General features: G+C 39.5%; 1 protein-coding gene across 5 annotated transcripts in view; it reads right to left on the bottom strand.

Annotated features, from left to right (window-relative positions):
- LPGAT1 (lysophosphatidylglycerol acyltransferase 1) overlaps nucleotides 1-19,351 on the bottom strand; it is a 162,829-nt gene that overhangs the window by 16,626 nt on the left and 126,852 nt on the right. For all 5 annotated transcript variants that reach the window (XR_010600217.1, XM_042855116.2, XM_042855114.2 and 2 more), the window contains one exon: nucleotides 782-888. Coding sequence is in view for 4 of the 5 variants with exons in the window: in XM_042855116.2 (XP_042711050.1) it covers nucleotides 782-888 (107 nt within the window). In the remaining variant the exon portion in view is untranslated. The remainder of the gene's footprint in view (nucleotides 1-781; nucleotides 889-19,351) is intronic.

The following is a 19,351-nucleotide window of genomic DNA, read 5'->3' as shown; positions in this document are numbered from 1 at the left end:
CCTGTTAGGTTCACTCCCTCTGGGGCACCTGGCATTGGCCACTGTCGGTAGACAGGATACTGGGCTAGATGGACCTTTGGTCTGACCCGGTACGGCCGTTCTTATGTACTTATAATCCTTGGGCACGTCACAACCTCTTTGTGCTTCAATTTAATAGGCACATAGGAAATGCCATCCTGGATCAGACTCACTGTCCATCTAGTCCATAATCCTGTCCCGAACAGTAGCCAGTTACCAGATGCATCAGAGGAAGGTGTAAGAACCAACAGTGGATGTGGTTTAATTTGCCCCCCATAGAAGCCTCATCTTAACCCCTATTAATTAAAAATGTTAAGCCCTGAAGCGTGAAGTTTTATATCACTTCCAAAACTTGTAAGCATTAACTCTTAGTATTTTTGGTATACATATAAAGATCAAGTCCCTCTTTGAATCTTGCTAAATTCTTGCTCTTAGTGACATCTTGTGGCAATGAGTTCCATAGTCTAAGTATGTGGTGACTGAAAATGGGATTTCCTTTTAACAGCTTTGCATTTGTCACCTTTCAATTTCACCTGTGCTCTGAGGCAGGAAGAACAGAAACTCCTGATCTATCTTCTGTATACGATTCATTATTTTATATATTTTCCCCACACATAAAACATGGATAACAAATGTCTATTTCACAAGGGTGTTATGAATAGTAATTACATTTTCTTAAAATTATTCTGAGATCCTTGCATGAAAGCCATTATAGAAATGCAAACAATTATTAAGTATGCTCTTAAGGGAGACAACATGCTACCTGTTTTGTAAAAATGTGACAAGAGATCCTCTTTTTCAATGAACCGTTGATATAGCCAATCAGTGAGGGCTTCAGGCTCTGCAGGTACATCTTTAATTGGAAAAATCCTACCAAAAGAAAGAACAGAACAATGTGACTGGATCTATTAAAGTCATTCTATATGTCAGAAAGCCCCCCACTTTTCCCTCAAAAATACACAAGAACAGAATAAAACTGTTAAATTGGTCTGTGTTCCCTCTCATTTACAGCTCAAATAATACTTAACCTTCAAAACAGTGGAATATTCCACATCACCACTCAAATCAACGCTAAGGAAATAGAAATCATCAGTACCTAGAAACTGCAGAACATAATCGAGGCTGCACAGAGCCCACACACCTCTGCAGTGTACATCGGGTTAAATGGGGTGGGGGGAGAAGCGTGTAGTGTGGTATTAATTCCTGTTTTTCCTATAAAATGATCCACGGACAATAGAATTGGTGGATAAAAAAAACAAACAAACCAACCCACCCCAACGCCACACCATCCTGAGAAGATTCTTCTACCCTCTTTGGGAAGGAATTTCTTTGGGGTTTGAGGATTTGTGAAGGATGTAGTTAGCATTAATAGCTTCTCTGTGTTTCAGAACAAATAGCTCTTTATGCCCAGCAATGAAGCTGTTCTATCTGTCTGGAATTTATAAAGCAGGTTACACAAATGCTAAATCTTCAGCGTATAAGTGTACTGAAATATTGCTACAAGATTTTAACGAGCAACAATATGAGCTAAATCTGATTAATATTTATATATAAATAAAAGAGCTCACTGTATAAAGAGATCTAAAGTTGAGCCTATCACATGCATGACAGAAGGGATAGATAGAGGGGAGGGCAAGAAGATATTACCCAGTGATACCATTAAAACCATTTGTTTTGTTTTATGGTATAAACCAAATCCTGCCTACCTGAGCAGGGTTAGGTAGTTGCATATGTGGGTGTATATCCAAACCTGCCCCCAGAAATGAAGGACAATTTTAAGATTATAGTAGGCTAGCCATTTAAAAATCACTGTCTTTTACAATTTTGGGGGTGGAGGGGCAAAATCAGAGAACATTATGGCACAACTGTTTACAAAGTTAACCGGTGATTCTTATGATTATTATGGGACACTACATGCAACAATTCTACATAAAGCAAGAAAGTTGGATTTTTTTCGAGACTGCTATATACCAGTATTGAAGCCAATATAATCTAATTTCCCAAACTGCCACAAACAAGCTAACTGTTTTAAGACAGAATGCCAGCAGTAGATTCAGAAACATCAATTAAAATTTAAAACTATTTCCATATAGCCTACATTGTTTACTCCTGGGGAAGCACACTTCTTGCCTTCTGAACTTTCAGGATGCCAAGATAAGTGGATAGGTAGTTTTCTTTATATTTTCTATGGGAGTGACAATAACAATGTCTTTGTAACCTTGTTACAGGGTTCCAAGCTTGGCCTCCCCATTTTGGTGCTTTTGTCAGTATATCTAAGTTGGATTCTAGATGTTCCAGTAACTTTTTAATATTTAACTACAGAAGTGGGACCAAAGAACCAATCTTATGTCAAAGTGTCAAAATGAGGTGGCTTATTATGAAGTACTTCTTAGAAGCATTTCCCCCGATGTATGAAGAGGATCACTAACTTTTAAACTATGGCCTAAAGGGCAGTGAAGCTGCATAGGTTTCCCCATAAACTTGGCCTCTTATCTAACTAATTTGCTCATTAAACATCTTGCGAATAAAAAAAGCCACCCTTTTCACCATACCAATTACCATCCCCATTATCTCACTTTCCCTTTCTCAGAGAGCATGTTTTAACCTCAGCAAGCCTGGAGAAAAAAAAAAGGAAAGGTCAGGGAACAAATGCTCTCTACTCTCATTAGTGGACTCTCTAATGTAAGTGCCTTTCAGCTTCTCTTATATAAGACTGCTGCGTGCGCCTTGGCCTCCCAAGTAAATGCAAGAGACAACTGTATCTATGTGGCCTGAAAAAGGCAGTCTGAAGTGAAATTATTTTTATAATAGATTCTGTTTTCTGCTGCACCTTTCATTTGTCCTTCTCACGCTGTGCTATGCATTTATTCTCGTTAGTGGACTTTTCACTGCTATTTAAACATGGAATTCATTAGGCTGAAAAGGATTTGAGGTAACAGAACAACCTGAGGCTGATTGTGTAATGTTTTAAACAACATAGCCCTCTAGGGAAGGTTGGGAGGCGTCCGAATAGCATTATGAAATGCTAGGCAATGACTGTTTAAAAACGACCTTTTTTCATTCTTGCATTTTCTCTTGTTCCTTTGCTATGTCACTCATGCCTCTCTCCCTCCTCAATTCTCCCTGCTTAATAGCTCCTCACTGTCACAAAACCAACATGAAGTTTCCCAGACCCTGACTGCATTGCTGCTGCATTTTATTCCTCTCATTATTCCAACCACCACTTTTTTTGGATGCTACATTTCCATATCGGAGACATTCTAAACTGAAGCTATTAGTAGCAGTGTACCCCTCCTGTCCCCTTTCCCAAAAACGGTAACAGTCTCTCTTGCAACGTCTACTCATAATATCACAACACTAGTGAGTGTCTCTAACAAAACACTGCCAAACATACACTACTCTCTCCTGTCTCAGTGGTATCAGGTTGATAAGTCTTTCTTTGGTTTCTTTCTTTCAGTTCACTGGAGTGCCAAAACTCCAGTGAACTGAAATCTACACTATCCAACCTGATAGGAAATAAAGTATAGAACATTCCCAGCAACTTGTTTTAGAATCTACCAGCTGCAACATTTAATTCTCTTCAGTATTTAATTAAATGAATTTTACCAAGTAATTACAGCATAAACAAAAATCAATATATTCAGAAAAAGCACTGAGTGTCAAGAATCAGCCAGCATTTATTTAACTTGCTTCATAATTCTGTATGGGTTTTCTCTTCACAACTGCTATTAAGGCAAATCTGATATCATCTAGTTTGTTAACCATTGGGTATAGAAGGCTCAAAAGAAATACTGTATGTTCTGATAAAACTATGGATGCTGTTCTATTGAGAGCAGACTCGGATAAAGTGTTAAAAAAATCAGAAACACCCAAAGGTGGCTGCATTTCAGTAGTACTGTATGCTTACATGGTACAGAAGCACAGTCTTCTAATTAAAGCACAGGGCTGGGGGTCAGGAGATCTAAGTTCTAGTCTCAGTTCTTCCACAGACTGTATTTGACCTTGGGCAAGTCACGTTAGGGCCTGCTATTTCTTGACTTCAACCAGAGGAGTTGGTGCTCAGCCTTTAACCTCTTTGTGTATCTGTTTCCCCTCCTGTAATATTGGGATAATATTTACCCTGGCTAACAGGTAATTGCAGAATTAACGTTTGCAATGTACCCAGAGATCCTCAGATGAACTATGTTATACAATTGTAAGATTAAAGACTTCTCCTAGATGTTTTAAAATGGTATTATGATAGTATATGAGAATCACAAACTGAGACAAGAAACTGATCATTAAGATCACAGACCGAAAAAGTAAAAAGCATTAACAGTGGAAGTTATATATTAAATTGTTTCCATGATAATAAAACAATTTTTTTGTAACAAGAGTTTTTAAAATAAGATTTTTAACCCAACATGGCTTCCATTATCAGTCAACAACAGCTGTGGCAGCATGAGCAATTCTGCTGCAATATAACAAGATCACCAGGGTAGTAGAACAGTAGGAGAAGACTCCCTTTAGCTTCAAGTGCTAAAGTCCTAGATTTGGGTGTAATAAAGCTTTTCTGTGCAGGAGCCACAGGAAGCATTCTAAGGTTATGCCTACACTCCAGAGACTATACTGGCACAGCTCCTTAGCATAGATGAAGTTTACGCTGATAGAAGGAATTTTTCTGTCTGTCAGAATGCCATGTCCCTGAACTAAATTACCTGTGTTGATGGAAGCAATCTTCTGTCGACACAGCTGCATCTACACTGGGAATTTTGTCAGCATAACTGCGTTGGTTGGAGGGGTGGTTTTTTCACATCCATGTAACTTGTCAACGTAGACTAGACTTAACTCTCTTATCCTTCTGTGGTGCTACAGGGGAGAGTAATTTAAGCCAGTCTACGCAACAAATAAAAATATAGGAAAGTAGGTTGCCGTATGGTTGTCTGCGGTTCTGATTATAACAATTCCAGTTTACAGTTAAATGGAACATTATCTGGGTCCTTGAATAATGTTAAGGACTTGGACAGTCCAAACGCAGCCCTGGTGTAACTGCATCCCATTACAGAATTCTACTTTTAGTGTAGAGAAGTCCTTTAGAGAGACCTGGGATGAAATCCTTGTCCTACTGAAGTCAACACCAAAATACCCATTGACTTCAGTAGGGCCAGAGCTTGACCCCTGCTTACAACATGGTTACATTTATTTAGAGTTTGTCTCTTTGAAAAATATATGGGTATCACTATTAAAAGTATAATAAAAGCTACCTGGAAAAAGAAAATACAATTGACTCGGTTATTTGCAGAGATATTAAGAAAGCTAAAATCGATCAAGAAGCATGAAATTAGTTATTCAAACAGTTTCCAGTAAAGCTGGCGGGAGAAGGTGGGTGAGGTTATATTTTTATTGGACCAACTTCTGTTGGTGAAAGAAACAAGCTTTCAAGCTTACACAGAGATCTTTTCAAGCTAGTAGCATCTCTACTATATTTGCATAAGAATATATTTTGCAGATTAAAACAGATCTGGAAAATATGTAGGCACTAAAGAACCTAGGCTTACAGGAGCATTTTGTGGAAGAGAATTTGCTTAAGATATTGTTAATCAGGCTAGTTGAAAAGTCTGAATACAGACTTTAGGTCTAACCTACTTTAAAAAGAGAAGGCCATTAGTAAGGGCATGTCTTCACTAGCAACGTTAAAGCACTGCTGCGGCAGCACTTTAACGTGGCTGTGTAGTCACTCCCAGCGCTATAAAAAAACCCACCTCCATGAGGGGAGTAGCTACCAGCTCTGGTGTTTTTTCACACCCCTGAGCGAGAAAGTTGCAGTTCTGTAAAGTGTGTAGACAAGCCCTAAGAAGCCTTATGCTTAAGTATTGTTCTCGCTGGCATGGTTTCCCTGGTCAACATAGACAGAGAGGCCCTCTATCTTAAACCATTTTACATGCCCCTTTCTTGGCTACGGCCCTACTAAACCTGCTCTGACACCTAATGACAAATATGACAGCATCACCTGGCTCTCCCCCAAAATGAATATTAAATGGTTGTTCCATTAGGGGGTATGGGAGTTAGAGTTCAATACTCATCATAGCAAAGCACAACAGATAGCAAAATTAGTTGATTAGCACACTTTGTCACAATGAATTTTGACATCTGATCACCACATCCACACTACCGGGACTATTTAATACCAGCTTAGGGACGAGAAGAGTTGTGGCAGCTAGTGTCTAATCCAATGCCAAATCAGCTATTTCTCAAGTGTAGACACCTTCCTAGTCCGTTAGCACTGTTATATAAAGCAGTCTAGTTTTAACTATGATTCTGGTTAACAAACTTTCAGGACAACAGCATACGGCTTCAGACCCACCTTTTTCTTCAGAGAAAGCTTTCTAAACCATACCTCCAGGAAACTTTCAAAGTAATACACTCCCAGCTGAAAAAAAACAGCTGTTATAGTGACAGGAATCAGTACAGATAATATATACATCTCTACTCCGATATAACGCTGTCCTCAGGAGCCAAAAAAATCTTACCGCATTATAGGTGAAACCGCGTTATATTGAACTTGCTTTGATCCGCCGGAGCGTGCAGCCACGCCCCCCCCCCCCAGAGCACTGCTTTACCACGTTATATCGGGTCACGTTATATCGGGATAGAGGTGTACATGATTGCCTGTGATGTGTGTAATGAAAGTTTTATCAGCATGAGTTTGGGGTTGTGGCCTCACCACTCATAAATTATGTAGGTCATTCCAATGAATGCTGATAAAAAAAAAAAAAAAGTCTTCACACAGAACCACCAGGTGTTTTAGTCAGTTTTAAAAACCATTTGAGTTTTTTTTTATTCATCTGCCTATAAAGCCTCTGCTTTATTACTAGAGCCCTGTGAAAAATTTATTTTTTAAATAATTTTCATGTGCTATTTTGGGGGAATTTTGAATTATTTTGTTTTACCTATTTTATCCACCAGGAGGAGTGGGGGGGTTGCTGAGCAAGCCCACCCCACACTGACAGATCCTGTCCTACAGGATGGGTCTTGCTCCCTGCTCTGGGCATTACAATTTGGTGCACAGGGTGGCAGCACTACTCAGGTTTTGGCTTGGTTGCCCCTATGCAATGCTATTCAATTAAATTTCCCCACTCATCCCATCACCATGACTGCAGAGTGGCCGGGCCAAATCTGAGCAGTTCTGCAACCACATATGCCAGGCTGCAACACCCAGAGGACAGGGGCCACTGCTGCAGGGTGAATTTTATTGTTTTTAGTTTTATTTTGTGTTTCAGATTTGCGAAAAACATGGGGCTCTACTTATTACCGTGAGTCCAATTGTAGAGGACTCAGAAGGAGCCATAAACATCTCTAAAAGAACTTTAAACCAATTTTTCTATACCTAAAAGGTCAAAACTTTAAATCTCCCTTTCCCCAGGGTATAAAACAATCCATTTCTACCTATGCCGAGTTGTGAGACGAGACCTCAAACCCACCACTGGCACAGAACTAAATACTGCCAATTCTTGGCTTGGGGTGAATGTAGCTTGGGCAGCAGAGCAGGACAATTCTATACTTCAGCGGGAAGAAAGGAAGGAAAAACCATGCCACAAGTACTCCTGTTCTTTTTGCGGATACAGACTAACATAGCTGCTACTCTGAAACCTTACAAATAATGGAAACTTTATGAAGCTGCTTTGAGGTTTGTAATCTAGGATAGGTAAGATGAATTAGTGAACAAGGGTTAGGTGAAATGGTCAAAGATGCTTGATAATTTGCAGAACCGATGATGAATTTATCGCATGGATGCACAATTTATTACATGTTCAGCACCGGCACATTATATTGATATAAGTTTAATAATCATTCCACACACACCCAACCTTGTGTGATGGTGAATATTAGTTATCTCTACATACATGAGTTACTAGACCTACCCCTCCTACCTACATAGGATTTACAATTCTGTTTACTCCACTCAGCACTTTTCAGGAGCCTTTGCTGTAATCTTCCTGCATCCTGTTGCCGAGTGTTCATTTCTCTGCATTGTATCAGTGCCAGTCACAATAGAATGGTAAAGAATGTCCCTCACTCTCTATAAGCTATGATTTTCTTATAGCTGCCATTTTTGAAGAAAAGGATCTTTGCCCTAAAGAAATGATTATAGATTATTTGTTGGTCAAATAAAATGAGTGTACAAGGTAGTGATCGTGCGATCAAGCCATGAAAAACAAAGCAAAACAGAACTGCAGACAACATGGCAGCGGGTTAGGTCAGACTTCAATTAAATTCAGATGTGGTATACAGATCAAAGTGGAACTGTATAGAAAGAAATCAGCTCTAGGTATAAGCTGTATAGGGGAAGTGACTGTCTTGTGTGAGATGTCTAGAACAATAAGGCCTCAATCATGGTTGGGGCCCTAAGACATTATTTACATTCTCTTTTTTAAGTTGGTCTCAGGATATGAGCACTCAACACTTAAGCCATGAACAAGGAGAGTGATGATTCCTATGTTTCTTAAGCAATAATTTTTTAAAAAGACAACATGCTTACTGGCTCAAATTTGAAAGGGGCTCAGTCTTCAAAGAGAGAAAAATCAATTTTAACGTGTTAGATAACACATTACTTTGCTGCATGTCCTGCACAGCCTGGTTATTGAGGGGATCAACTACAGAGACCCAGGCATACCTCACTTTTAATTTCTACTTAAAGACATTCTTTATCACCACCCTCACTCCTCAGTTACCTAAGGGTTCTACCTCAATAACCCAGTTAAGCATGGTATATTCAGAGCATGTACCTAGTTCCTCTTGTTACAAGATTTTCAGAACAACAAGAAAATAGCTTGTGAATACTGTGGGTGTTTGTGACGTTCCCCCCTGGTGTTATTTGGACCCGTGATCTGCTAGGTCACTCCAATCCCTGACTCTGAGAGCCAGCCTTATACCCTGCTCTGCTGTGAGAACCCCCACTCCTGGGCTGTTCACACACAGCCTCTGGCATGTAAGATGCTCCCAGCTACTTGCAACTGAATGACACTAGCCAGGGCCGGCTCCAGGCACCAGCTTGCCAAGCAGGTGCTTGGGGCGGCCACTCTGGAGAGGGGCGGCACGTCCAGCTATTCAGCGGACGGTCCCTCACTCTCACTTGGAGCGAAGGACCTTCCGCCGAATTGCCACCGCAGATCGTGATCGCGGCTTTTTTTTTTTTTTTTTTTTTGCCACTTGGGGCGGCAAAAACCCTGGAGCCGGCCCTGACACTAGCCAATATCTCTGGTCCCAAACACAACCCTAGGAACCTCCATTTTGCAGAGTCCAGTTATGCCAGCTGGATGCTGCAAGCTCATACGAGTTCGTCAATTTAACAAAGAAATTGATATGCATCAGGCTTGTTATCCCAAGGGGAGTCTCTGACATGTTTCAAACCAAACACACTGCTTCAGGTAGAATAAACAAGCAGATTTATTAACTATAAAGATTGACTTATAATCACTTAAAATCTAAGCATAACAAGTCAGATTTAGTCAAATGAAATAAAAGCAAAACACATTCTACACTGATCTTAACACTTTCGAATATAACCTGTAACATTACTATAACATCACTGTAACAATTACTAGGACAACCAAACTCAGTGCATCATGAGCCTTCCAAAGACACCCAATATGACAAACTTTGCATTGGATACCACACAATCATTTTATAAAGATGAACATGGGGGTGTAGGATGTTCCCCCGAGATACAGAGCGTCAGTTTTTATGAGCCTACAATTTACTGGTCATGTCCAAAGAATGTATCATCTATCACACTAGTATTATGGGAGGCCTAGGGAAGGCTGTATTATCAATTTCCTGCTTTAATCTATCTAGATTATGAGGACCCTATCACCACAGTACCTGACTACTAGGGTGACCCGATGTCCCGATTTTATAAAGACAGTCACAATTTTTGGTCTTTTTCTTATATAGGCTCCTATTACCCCCCAGCCCCATCCTGATTTTTCACATTTGTTGTCTGGTCTCCCTACTGACTACCTTAATCACTGGACAAATTATTAAAGTGTAACATTTATTGGATTATCAGTTAAATAAAAGTAATTTTGAATCAATATTAAATCAGGCAAGAGAAGAACTAAGGCTCTGTGAACCAGGGACTCTTGGTGCCAACTGACAAATGGCACAGGGGTGCACTGCGATTTACAGGGACTACCTGGGTCTGATATATGTATAATAGTTCACCAAAGAGTGACATGTGCAGTTTCTACCAAGAGCCCACTGGTTGTCAATCGTCATGAAATGTGTATACAAATAATATTTAATGAGTAATATAACTATTAGGGCTTATAACGATTAAAAAAGGTTAATCCTGATTGAGAGATTAAAAAATAATCACGATTAATGGCAGTTTTAATCGCACTGTTAAACAATAGAATACCATTTATTTAAATATATTTGGATGTTTTCTACATTTTCAAATATATAGATTTAAATTACAACACAGAATACAAAGTGTATAGTGCTCACTTTATATTTGTGATTACAAATATTTGCACTGTAAAAAAGAAACAAAAGAAATAGTATTTTTCAGTTCACCTCATACAAGTATTGTAGTGTAATCTCTTAATTGTGAAAATACAATTTACAAATGTAGAATTATTTGTTTTACATAACTGGACTCAAAAATAAAACAACGTAAAACTTTAGAGCCCACAAGTCCACATTTGTAAATTGTAAATTGCACTTATACGATAGAGATTGCACTATGAGGTGTATGCGGTGAACTGAAAAAATACTATTTCTTTTATCTTTTTTACAGTGCAAATATTTGTAATCACAAATATAAAAAGTGAGCACTGTATACTTTGTATTCTGTCTTGTAACTGAAATCAATATATTTGAAAATGTAGAAAAAATCCAAAATATAATACATTTAAATTGGCATTCTAATATTGTTTAATAGTGCGATTAAAACTGCAATTAATTCTTTTAATTGAGTTAGTTTGTTTTGAGTTAATCGCTTGAGTTAACTGCAATTAATTGACAGCCCTAATAACTATACTAAAAATTATGTTTTTAAATGCTGGGAGTTAAGGCAGGTCACCAGGAGGTAACATATCTCAGACATACTCCTTTCAGACAGGAGATAACAAGATGCCTCTCTCTCTGTCTGGCCATGAGAGCCATGTCTGAATACTGAGCCAGATACCAGTTGAAAGATTTGTGAAATGAGATGCAGGTAGGAGACAGCTCTGGCTGAGCAGGGGCTGGTGAAGGTTGATTACCCAGCACCTCCCCCCGTGCTCCACCCATGGTAACCAGACTTTTGGTGTCCGGTCAGTACATCTGACCAGACACTGCCTGGTACCCTTTTCTACCAGACTTGCTGGTCAAAAACTGGGCACCTGGCAGCCTTATGCCCCTGGCCAGTGAAGTTGGAGATCTGATCCTCAGCAGGGACAGACAAGGCTTCCTCGGGGTTAGCAAGGTGCCTCACAACCCTGGGTATCCCCAGAAAACATCACCAGCTCCAATAATGTAGGAGGTCGTAGTTTGGTATCGTAGCAACCATCCATACTAGTGTATTGTGACATTTTCAAATATCTTCTAGATAAAAAGTTATTCTTACTATTTCAGATTAATGGGTGTGATATAACAAAGACACAATATTAGTTTTAATTTTTTTTTTTTTTTAAAGGTGGAACAAACCGCACAATGTGTCTTGTGAGCTGCAGCTCAAATTGGGTATTTATTTAAAAAAAAAAAAAAATTCACATGCTGCCACAAATATCTTTTTTGTCCACAAGGTGGCTCCCCTAGAATTTGTACTTCTAAAACTGTTCATTTTTTAGGATTCTATTAGTTCATTCTGTTTCAGTAGGGTGGTCCTTGAACAACTGTAAACCTTGAATTGTAAAAAAGTCTTCAGAATCTATTGTTACAGGAACCAAAAGATGGTCTGTGCCCTGCATTCCCGTAGGTCTTATCTGAACACTGCTCGTTTTTTGTGGCATCTCTAGTTAGTGCAGCACTGATGTTAAACTGGATTTACTTTCTTGTGCTACTCTCCTGTCTATTTGCAAAACCTGCCTTTATCTCCATTAATGAGGTTGGCGCTTACTCGTATTTCCATTACCAGCATTGCGACTGCCAACTAAAATTGATCTTCTGTTGAATTCCTCAAGAAGTTAAATGTAGTGAGCTGTCCTGACTGGAAACAACAAAGGGAGATTTAACATCTCACATTTTTTGAGTCTTACGTAGCAACTGCATCCTTCTAGGGTTTTTTGTTTTTGTTTTTTTTAAACTATACTTATCTTGTTTTACCTTATTGGCATCTCTCTTCCCAGGACTGCAATTTCCTGATTAATAGGTTTAGATAGAAGGAAACAAACAAGACTAAAAAGCTCAAGCAGAATGGAATTTAATTCTTTCTTGATTTCCTTTTTATCAGGGGGAAAAACTGCTTTACTATCAAACTCTACCCCTATTTTTATATCATTATATATCAGTGTTCAGCTGAGAGAGACTAGAGACTCACAATTAACTAGGCTTCAACTTCCTTCACTTTTGTAGAGAAATATCAAAGTCCATTTCACTAATTGCAGCAAGAACGTGGTCACGCAACTTTGCCTTCCTGGGAGTTTGGCCGCAACATGAAATAAGAGTCTAATGAAGTTGTCTTTATGTAATTATATAATCAATCTCCTTTTACCACACAGATGGTCGCTTATGCCAGATCAAATAATTATTTTCACTTTGGCTGCCAGAAGAATAAAACGTTAAACAGTTACACGTATAGAACATGAATGAAATGCAGCTAATTGCCCAATGCCGAATAGTGTTCTTACCCCAAACGGGAAAAGCTGGGGGAAGAGGGAGAAGGCTAGAGATTTTTATGAACAGTCCTATTTTAGAATGTTATACTCTTAACGGCAGCATGCTCTGTCAACAACTGTGGATTCAAGAAAGTCAGCTATGTCCAGTAGAAAGCACTATACTTTTCACAGATTTGGATAGACTTCCCCCACCCCTCAAAAACACAGTTTAAGCAAGAATATGCACATACTAAGGGCCAAATGCTCTTCCACACCCACAAGTAAAGTTTTCTTCCTCTCCTCCCCGAAACCTCCATTTCAGACTCAAGATGTAGAGCAAATGCCAATGCTCAACCATTCTGTGGAGGCTGCAACAGGGGCTGCATGTTGCCACCCAATCCCTACACAAGTTTTGGCCTGTGTATCTACATAGTGCAGAGATCTACTGGCCCGGCCTCCAACACTTAAAACATTTGTTGTGTAGCAGGGAACTCACAGTTGGTTAAATGGCTCTGGTGTGATTGCACCTGGAATACAACAATAATTTCTAGGCAGCACTTTACCCACAGGATGGTGATGTATTGCATGGAAGGAAGTTCAGGGAAAAACAACAAAAATGGTAAGACCAGAAGATAGTGGGCCGAATTCAGAAAGGTTACATGTGTAAGTTAGCATAAACTGATATAAGTTACATGATAAGGGGAAGGAAGTGAAGCATTTTAACAGGGAAAAGTAACAAATAGGAGGATGTGAGAAGATGTAAAATGATAAATCAATATAAATTCAATAAAGACAAGTGCAAGGTACTACAGTTAGGAAGGAAAAATTAAATACAAATACAAAATGGGGGACATTTAGCTAGGCAGAAGTACTGCAGACAAGGATCTGGGGATTATAGTGGTTCACAAATTGATTATGGCTCAGTGTGATGCTGTTCCAAAAAAAGGGAAATGTCATTCTGGGATGTGTTAGCACGAATAGCTTATGTAAGACATGGGAGATAGTTCCGCTCTACTGAGCACTGGTGAGGCTTCAGCTGGAATACGGAGTCCAGTTTTTGGCACCACACTAAGAAAGTTGTGGACAAACTGGAGACAGTTCGGAGGAGAGCAACAAAAATAAGAGGGTTAGAAGATATGACCTATGAGGAAAGATTGAAAGAATTGGGCACTTTTAGTCTAAAGATTAGGATTTGTGGGTTGGCGGGGAGAAGACAACCATGATCATAGGATTTAAAAACTATCCAGAATCACATCAGTATCAGAATTTGTGGCTTTACCCAAAAACCCCTCCCAGGGGTTCCTCATTCTCAAGACAAAAATCATTAAGTGGAAACAGACCAATTATCTTATTGTCACAGATTTATTGGCCATCAGTGGGTTTAGTCCTTATGCAGACTGTGTTCCCAGTGAAGCCCTGTTCTGTGTTAATGCACACAAAACTCTCACTGAGTAACAGTGAAGTCACTTCCATTGAGTTTAGTGGTGGTTGATTCAAGTTTTAAGACTGCAAGAATAAGCCAAATGTATTAAATGGGTTGCAAGTAAAATGATCATCAAAATTCTCTTTGTAAAAGCACTTTGAGATCTACTGATGAAAAGCACTATATAAGAGCTATGTATTATTATTAGTAGTAGTAATAATAATAAATAAATAATAATAAATAATAAAACCATCATCTGTTACAAAAGAAACATGGAAAGGATAGATGGAAAACATGGTTTCAAAGTACCAGTAGTTTTTATAAAAGTTTGAAGTTGTCAACCCTGAAAACAATTATGTTTTCACAAGTGCACTAAAAAAAATTTGCATATGAAAATCTTTATAGGCTTTCACCAAATTCTGACATCCCCTTCTCCACATAGTTGCCTAAACTATTGATCTGTTCTCCCTGGGCTTAAACAATTGTTCATATTATTGAAGAACATGCAATTATATATTCACAGGCAATAAGCTTTCCTAAGAACAATATGGGAGATGACCAGAATTAAGCAGGATCCTAATAATTCATGTTCAGTAATCAAACCATGATACATAATTTGAGGATATTTTATGTTGCTGAAAATTTACTCCTTATCAACATACAGTTTCTTTGGATACATGAAAGTTGGGGGGAAGAGGTCATCTAGTCACATTCCATAAGAAACAGTAAGTAGACATTCCCCCCATGACATAGGCCTGGTCCCCACTAACGCCCCACTTCGGACTAAGGTACACAAATTCAGCTACATTAATAACGTTGCTGAATTCGAAGTATCTTAGTCCGAACTTACCGCGGGTCCAGACGCGGCAGGGAGGCTCCCCTGTCAATGCCGCGTACTCCTCTCGCCGAGCTGGAGTACCCGCGTCGACGGCGAGCACTTCCGAGATCGATCCCAGAACATCGATTGCCTGCCGCCGGACCCTCCAGTAAGTGTAGACGTACCCATAGAATCCTTACCCACCAAACTGCCTCTGCTATTGATGTAGAGAGGCTATGCCATCCCTACAAGTATGTTGTGTGAAGCTTGGATTTGAACAACCTCAAGTCTCTAAACAAAGTTTTAATTCAGGGAAGTGTCAGTAACAAGTTTTTCTTTCTCCAAGATGACCCACTGAACCTAGATATAGAGAGTACCTGACCTCTTTAATAAATGAACATGACAAATACATATTATAGTAATGGAAGCATGAGAAATTCTGAGAGAGAACTGGCTTCCACTATCTGCTCATTGGTTCTACTATATATTAATCAAAGGATGATTTTTTATATATATACATATATACACACACCCACACACACACATATACATACACACACACACACACCCACACACACAGAGGACTGGGATATAATCCTGCTATGAGATACTAAGCTTAACCGGAAACAGCAGCTTTTAGTTCCATCTCAGTCTTGTCTGTTTCACTTCCAAAACAGTTTCTCTTTTTAACCAGTTCTTAATCTGGATAGACCTTCACTAATTTTTGGTATAACATTTCTTCCAGAATTTGAAGTTTTTGAAATTATTTCTCAGATTAAGGGTTGCCAGGGAATAAGAATTGTTTTGATGCATTTTTGTCTTTATATTGGGATAAATGGTAGTGTCACCCATTCCAACTGCAAAAGTTTATGGAAATTCAATAATCCTAATATTTCAGGTAGCCATTTAAAAAAAAAAGTGTAGTTCAGGATTTTTGCCCAAATACAAACTAAGGTATCAAATCAACACAACATTCCCAATGTATGTATTAACTGTGGGTATGTCTACACTACCCGCTGGATCGGCGGGTAGTGATCAATCTATCGGAGATCGACTTATTGCATCTGTGATAAATCAATCCTCGATCGCTCTGCCGTCGACTCCTGTACTACTCCATGGCGAAAGGCGGAAGCAGAGTCAATGCGGGAGCAGCAGCAGTCAACCCTGAGCCGTGAGGATGCGAGGTAGGTCAACCCAAGATACATCGACTTCAGCTACACTATTCTCGTAGTTGTGTATCTTAGGTCGATCCCCCCCAGTGCAGACCAGGCCTGTGTCCTGTTTTTAAAAGATTAATTTGCCGGGGAACTCTGAATAATAAATACAATCCTTAAGATAACACTTCAGGCACTGAACCTTCACCCTGTGTTGCTGGAGTCAATCTTATGGTCAATGTGTGGGATTACTGTATATTGTTACGTAATCTTTTGTTGATAACTTCATTGTTAGCAATGAAGATGTCGGACAAGGCCTGAGAGAGTCGATTCAACACAATTTATGTTTTCTGTCTCATAATGCCCTCCATGAAGAGATAGGCAAATCCTTGCTGGCTGGGCGATTTGAGTTATTCTGGGACATTTTCCTTCTCTGCCATATTCTTGGTAGTTGAAACCCAATAGACAACAAAAATAATTGACTATAAGCTCTTTGGGGCAAGGACTAGCTTTTTGTTCTGTGTTTGTACAGCTCCTACTATAATGGGGTCATAGTCCACAATGCTATGGTAATAGAAAAGTATTGCCAAAAAAAGGAATACAAAACACCTAAAGCTATGCTATAAAAATTACACCTTACACAAATGTATTGTCGTACACACTTTTACTTCACCCCTCCTTCAACTTGTTTTCAGCTTACTATAATTAGTGGCATCATATTTTTTTGCCAACAATGGCTCTCTTGGGCCTTCTCTACACTACAGGGGGAAATCGATCTAAGTTACGCAACTTCAGCTACATGAATAACGTAGCTGAAGTTGACGTACTTAGATCTACCTTCCGCGGGGTCCACACTACACGATGTCGACTGTAGATGCTCTCCCATCGACTCCCTTTGAGCTTCTTGTTCAGGTAGAGTACAGGAGTCGACAGGAGAGCGATCTGCAGTTGATTTAGCTAAATCGACTACCGATGCATTGATCGCCGCACGTCAACCCCCCCCACCCCCGTAAGTGTAGACAAGGCCTTAGTTTACATTCATTTACATAAATAACCTCTTAAAATAATTTTAAAAAACCACCCACCATTCATTCCGCAAACAGCCTCAGAAGAGCAGAATTTATAAAGCTGATTTTGAGTTTTGCAAAGCAGACCTTGTTAGTAAGATAACTCTTCAGGAATGAATGCCATAATGGAGACTAGATAGTTTAACAAATCTGGGATTCTTTTTGCTATCTTAATTAGGATTCCTAGATTAATCCTTACTATGTTACTAGTTAAATTCCTGTTGGATGCACAGTGAATTAAAATCTGATTAGAACTGTCCTTGGTTTTGAGCAATACAAATAATCTGCAAAGGCAACTCCATCACACCAAACTATGTAGCAGCTGGCCTTTAATAACGATCTCATCTGCTAGATCACTGCACTTCACTGCACAGTGTCTAAAACTGCTCTGTCTCCCAAGGGGAAGTGCCTCGAGTTTGTGTTTTGGATTTTTTTTTTAAAAGCCAAAATCTTCTGTAGACTAAACAAATAAATACTCCTGGGGGAATTCTGCATCACTGCACATGTGCAGAGTTCATATCCTCCCCCCCGCCCCCCCCCCCACAAGTTTTTATTCTCTGCAGAAAATACATTCTGCTTGAGAGGTGCTGCAGTGAGGCCTTTCGCCCACCGGGGCTGCTGTAACACTAGAACAGAGGGCAGCCAATCCCAGGGCAGGAGCAGCCAGCTGTGGATAAGGAGAAGAGGAGGCTGTGGTCCTCACAACACCCTGCCTTTGGGGCTGCTGGGGGAGGGGTGTCACATAGACTGGAGTTTCAGAAGGGCTATTGGAAGGGGACAGACTGGGGCAGGGGCTGAGTGGGGGTGCCAGGACAGATGGACAGGGCAGATGTGCCTGACTGAATGGGAAAGGCTAGGGGGTCAGCCAGAAGCTCCCCAACTCTGTAACAAACCCTCCGCCGACAAAAACCTGTTTCATACTTCTCCCACCCACACCCAACAACCCTCCACGTTTACTCCCAGGCTCCTTTCCAGCAATTACTTCCCTCTCCCTCAGCGCCTCCATTATCACCGGCTCCCCTAAGCCTTTGCACTGCTTCTGAGGGATGGGGGAAAACACATTTCTGTGTTGTAGTTTAAATGAATTACTCAAAGTTCTGCATTAATATGCCTAGTAAGGAATCTATTTGTTAAAAAAAACCATTTCCTGAATTTTTTTTTGTCGTCTGTATTGTTTAAGACAGGGATAGGCAACCTATGGCACGCGTGCCGAAGGCGGCACACGAGCTGATTTTCAGTGGCACTCACACTGCCCAGGTCCTGGCCACCGGTCCGGGGGGCTCTGCATTTTAATTTAATTTTAAATGAAGCTTCTTAAACATTTTAAAAGTCTTATTTACTTTACATAAAACAATAGTTTAGTTATATATTATAGACTTATAGAAAGAGACCTTCTAAAACGTTAAAATGTATTACCGGCACGCGAAACCTTAAATTAGAGTGAATAAATGAAGACTTGGCACACCACTTCTGAAAGGTTGCCGACCCCTGGTTTAAGATATACTTGTTGACAGATATTTTGAAATAAATTACCAAATTAATGGAAACTGGCATGATTATGTTGGGTTATTCTGACAAATAAAATATGCAGAATTTTAAAATACTGTGTGCAGAATTTTTAATTTTTTGGCACAGAATTCCCCCAGGAGCAAAATTCAAAAAAGCAAGTGAAAGCCTATTTTGTACGTATTTTTTTCTATTCTAATCTACTATCATTATCAGGGAAAAATTCAGCAAAAACCAAAACCAAACAAAACAGGCCAAAAAACAGTTATGTTGCCAAAGGCTAAAAGTAAAGTAGCCTAAAATACGTTCAGTGGGTTTCAAGGAAAAAGCATTTACAGCACAAGTTCTGCCTTATCTGCAAGAATGGCTTGAGGGGGAAGTTTCCTAATATAAAATCAACAGCTTTGTTTTATCATGACCAAGTTAAATTAACAATTTCAGGCTTCTCAGCTTAATGCTTCCTTTTCCGAATACTATAGGTTCTTAAAAGGTGCCAAGTCATTTTCATAGGCATGATATCAGATGTCTTCAGCAACATTAGCCAAGGAAGACCAAATAAGATCCATCTAAATGAGATGCAATAATTC

Source organism: Chrysemys picta, chromosome 3, assembly GCF_011386835.1.
Source record: "Chrysemys picta bellii isolate R12L10 chromosome 3, ASM1138683v2, whole genome shotgun sequence".
Lineage (NCBI taxonomy): Eukaryota > Metazoa > Chordata > Testudines > Emydidae > Chrysemys > Chrysemys picta.
This window is presented reverse-complemented; position numbering and strand designations above follow the sequence as displayed.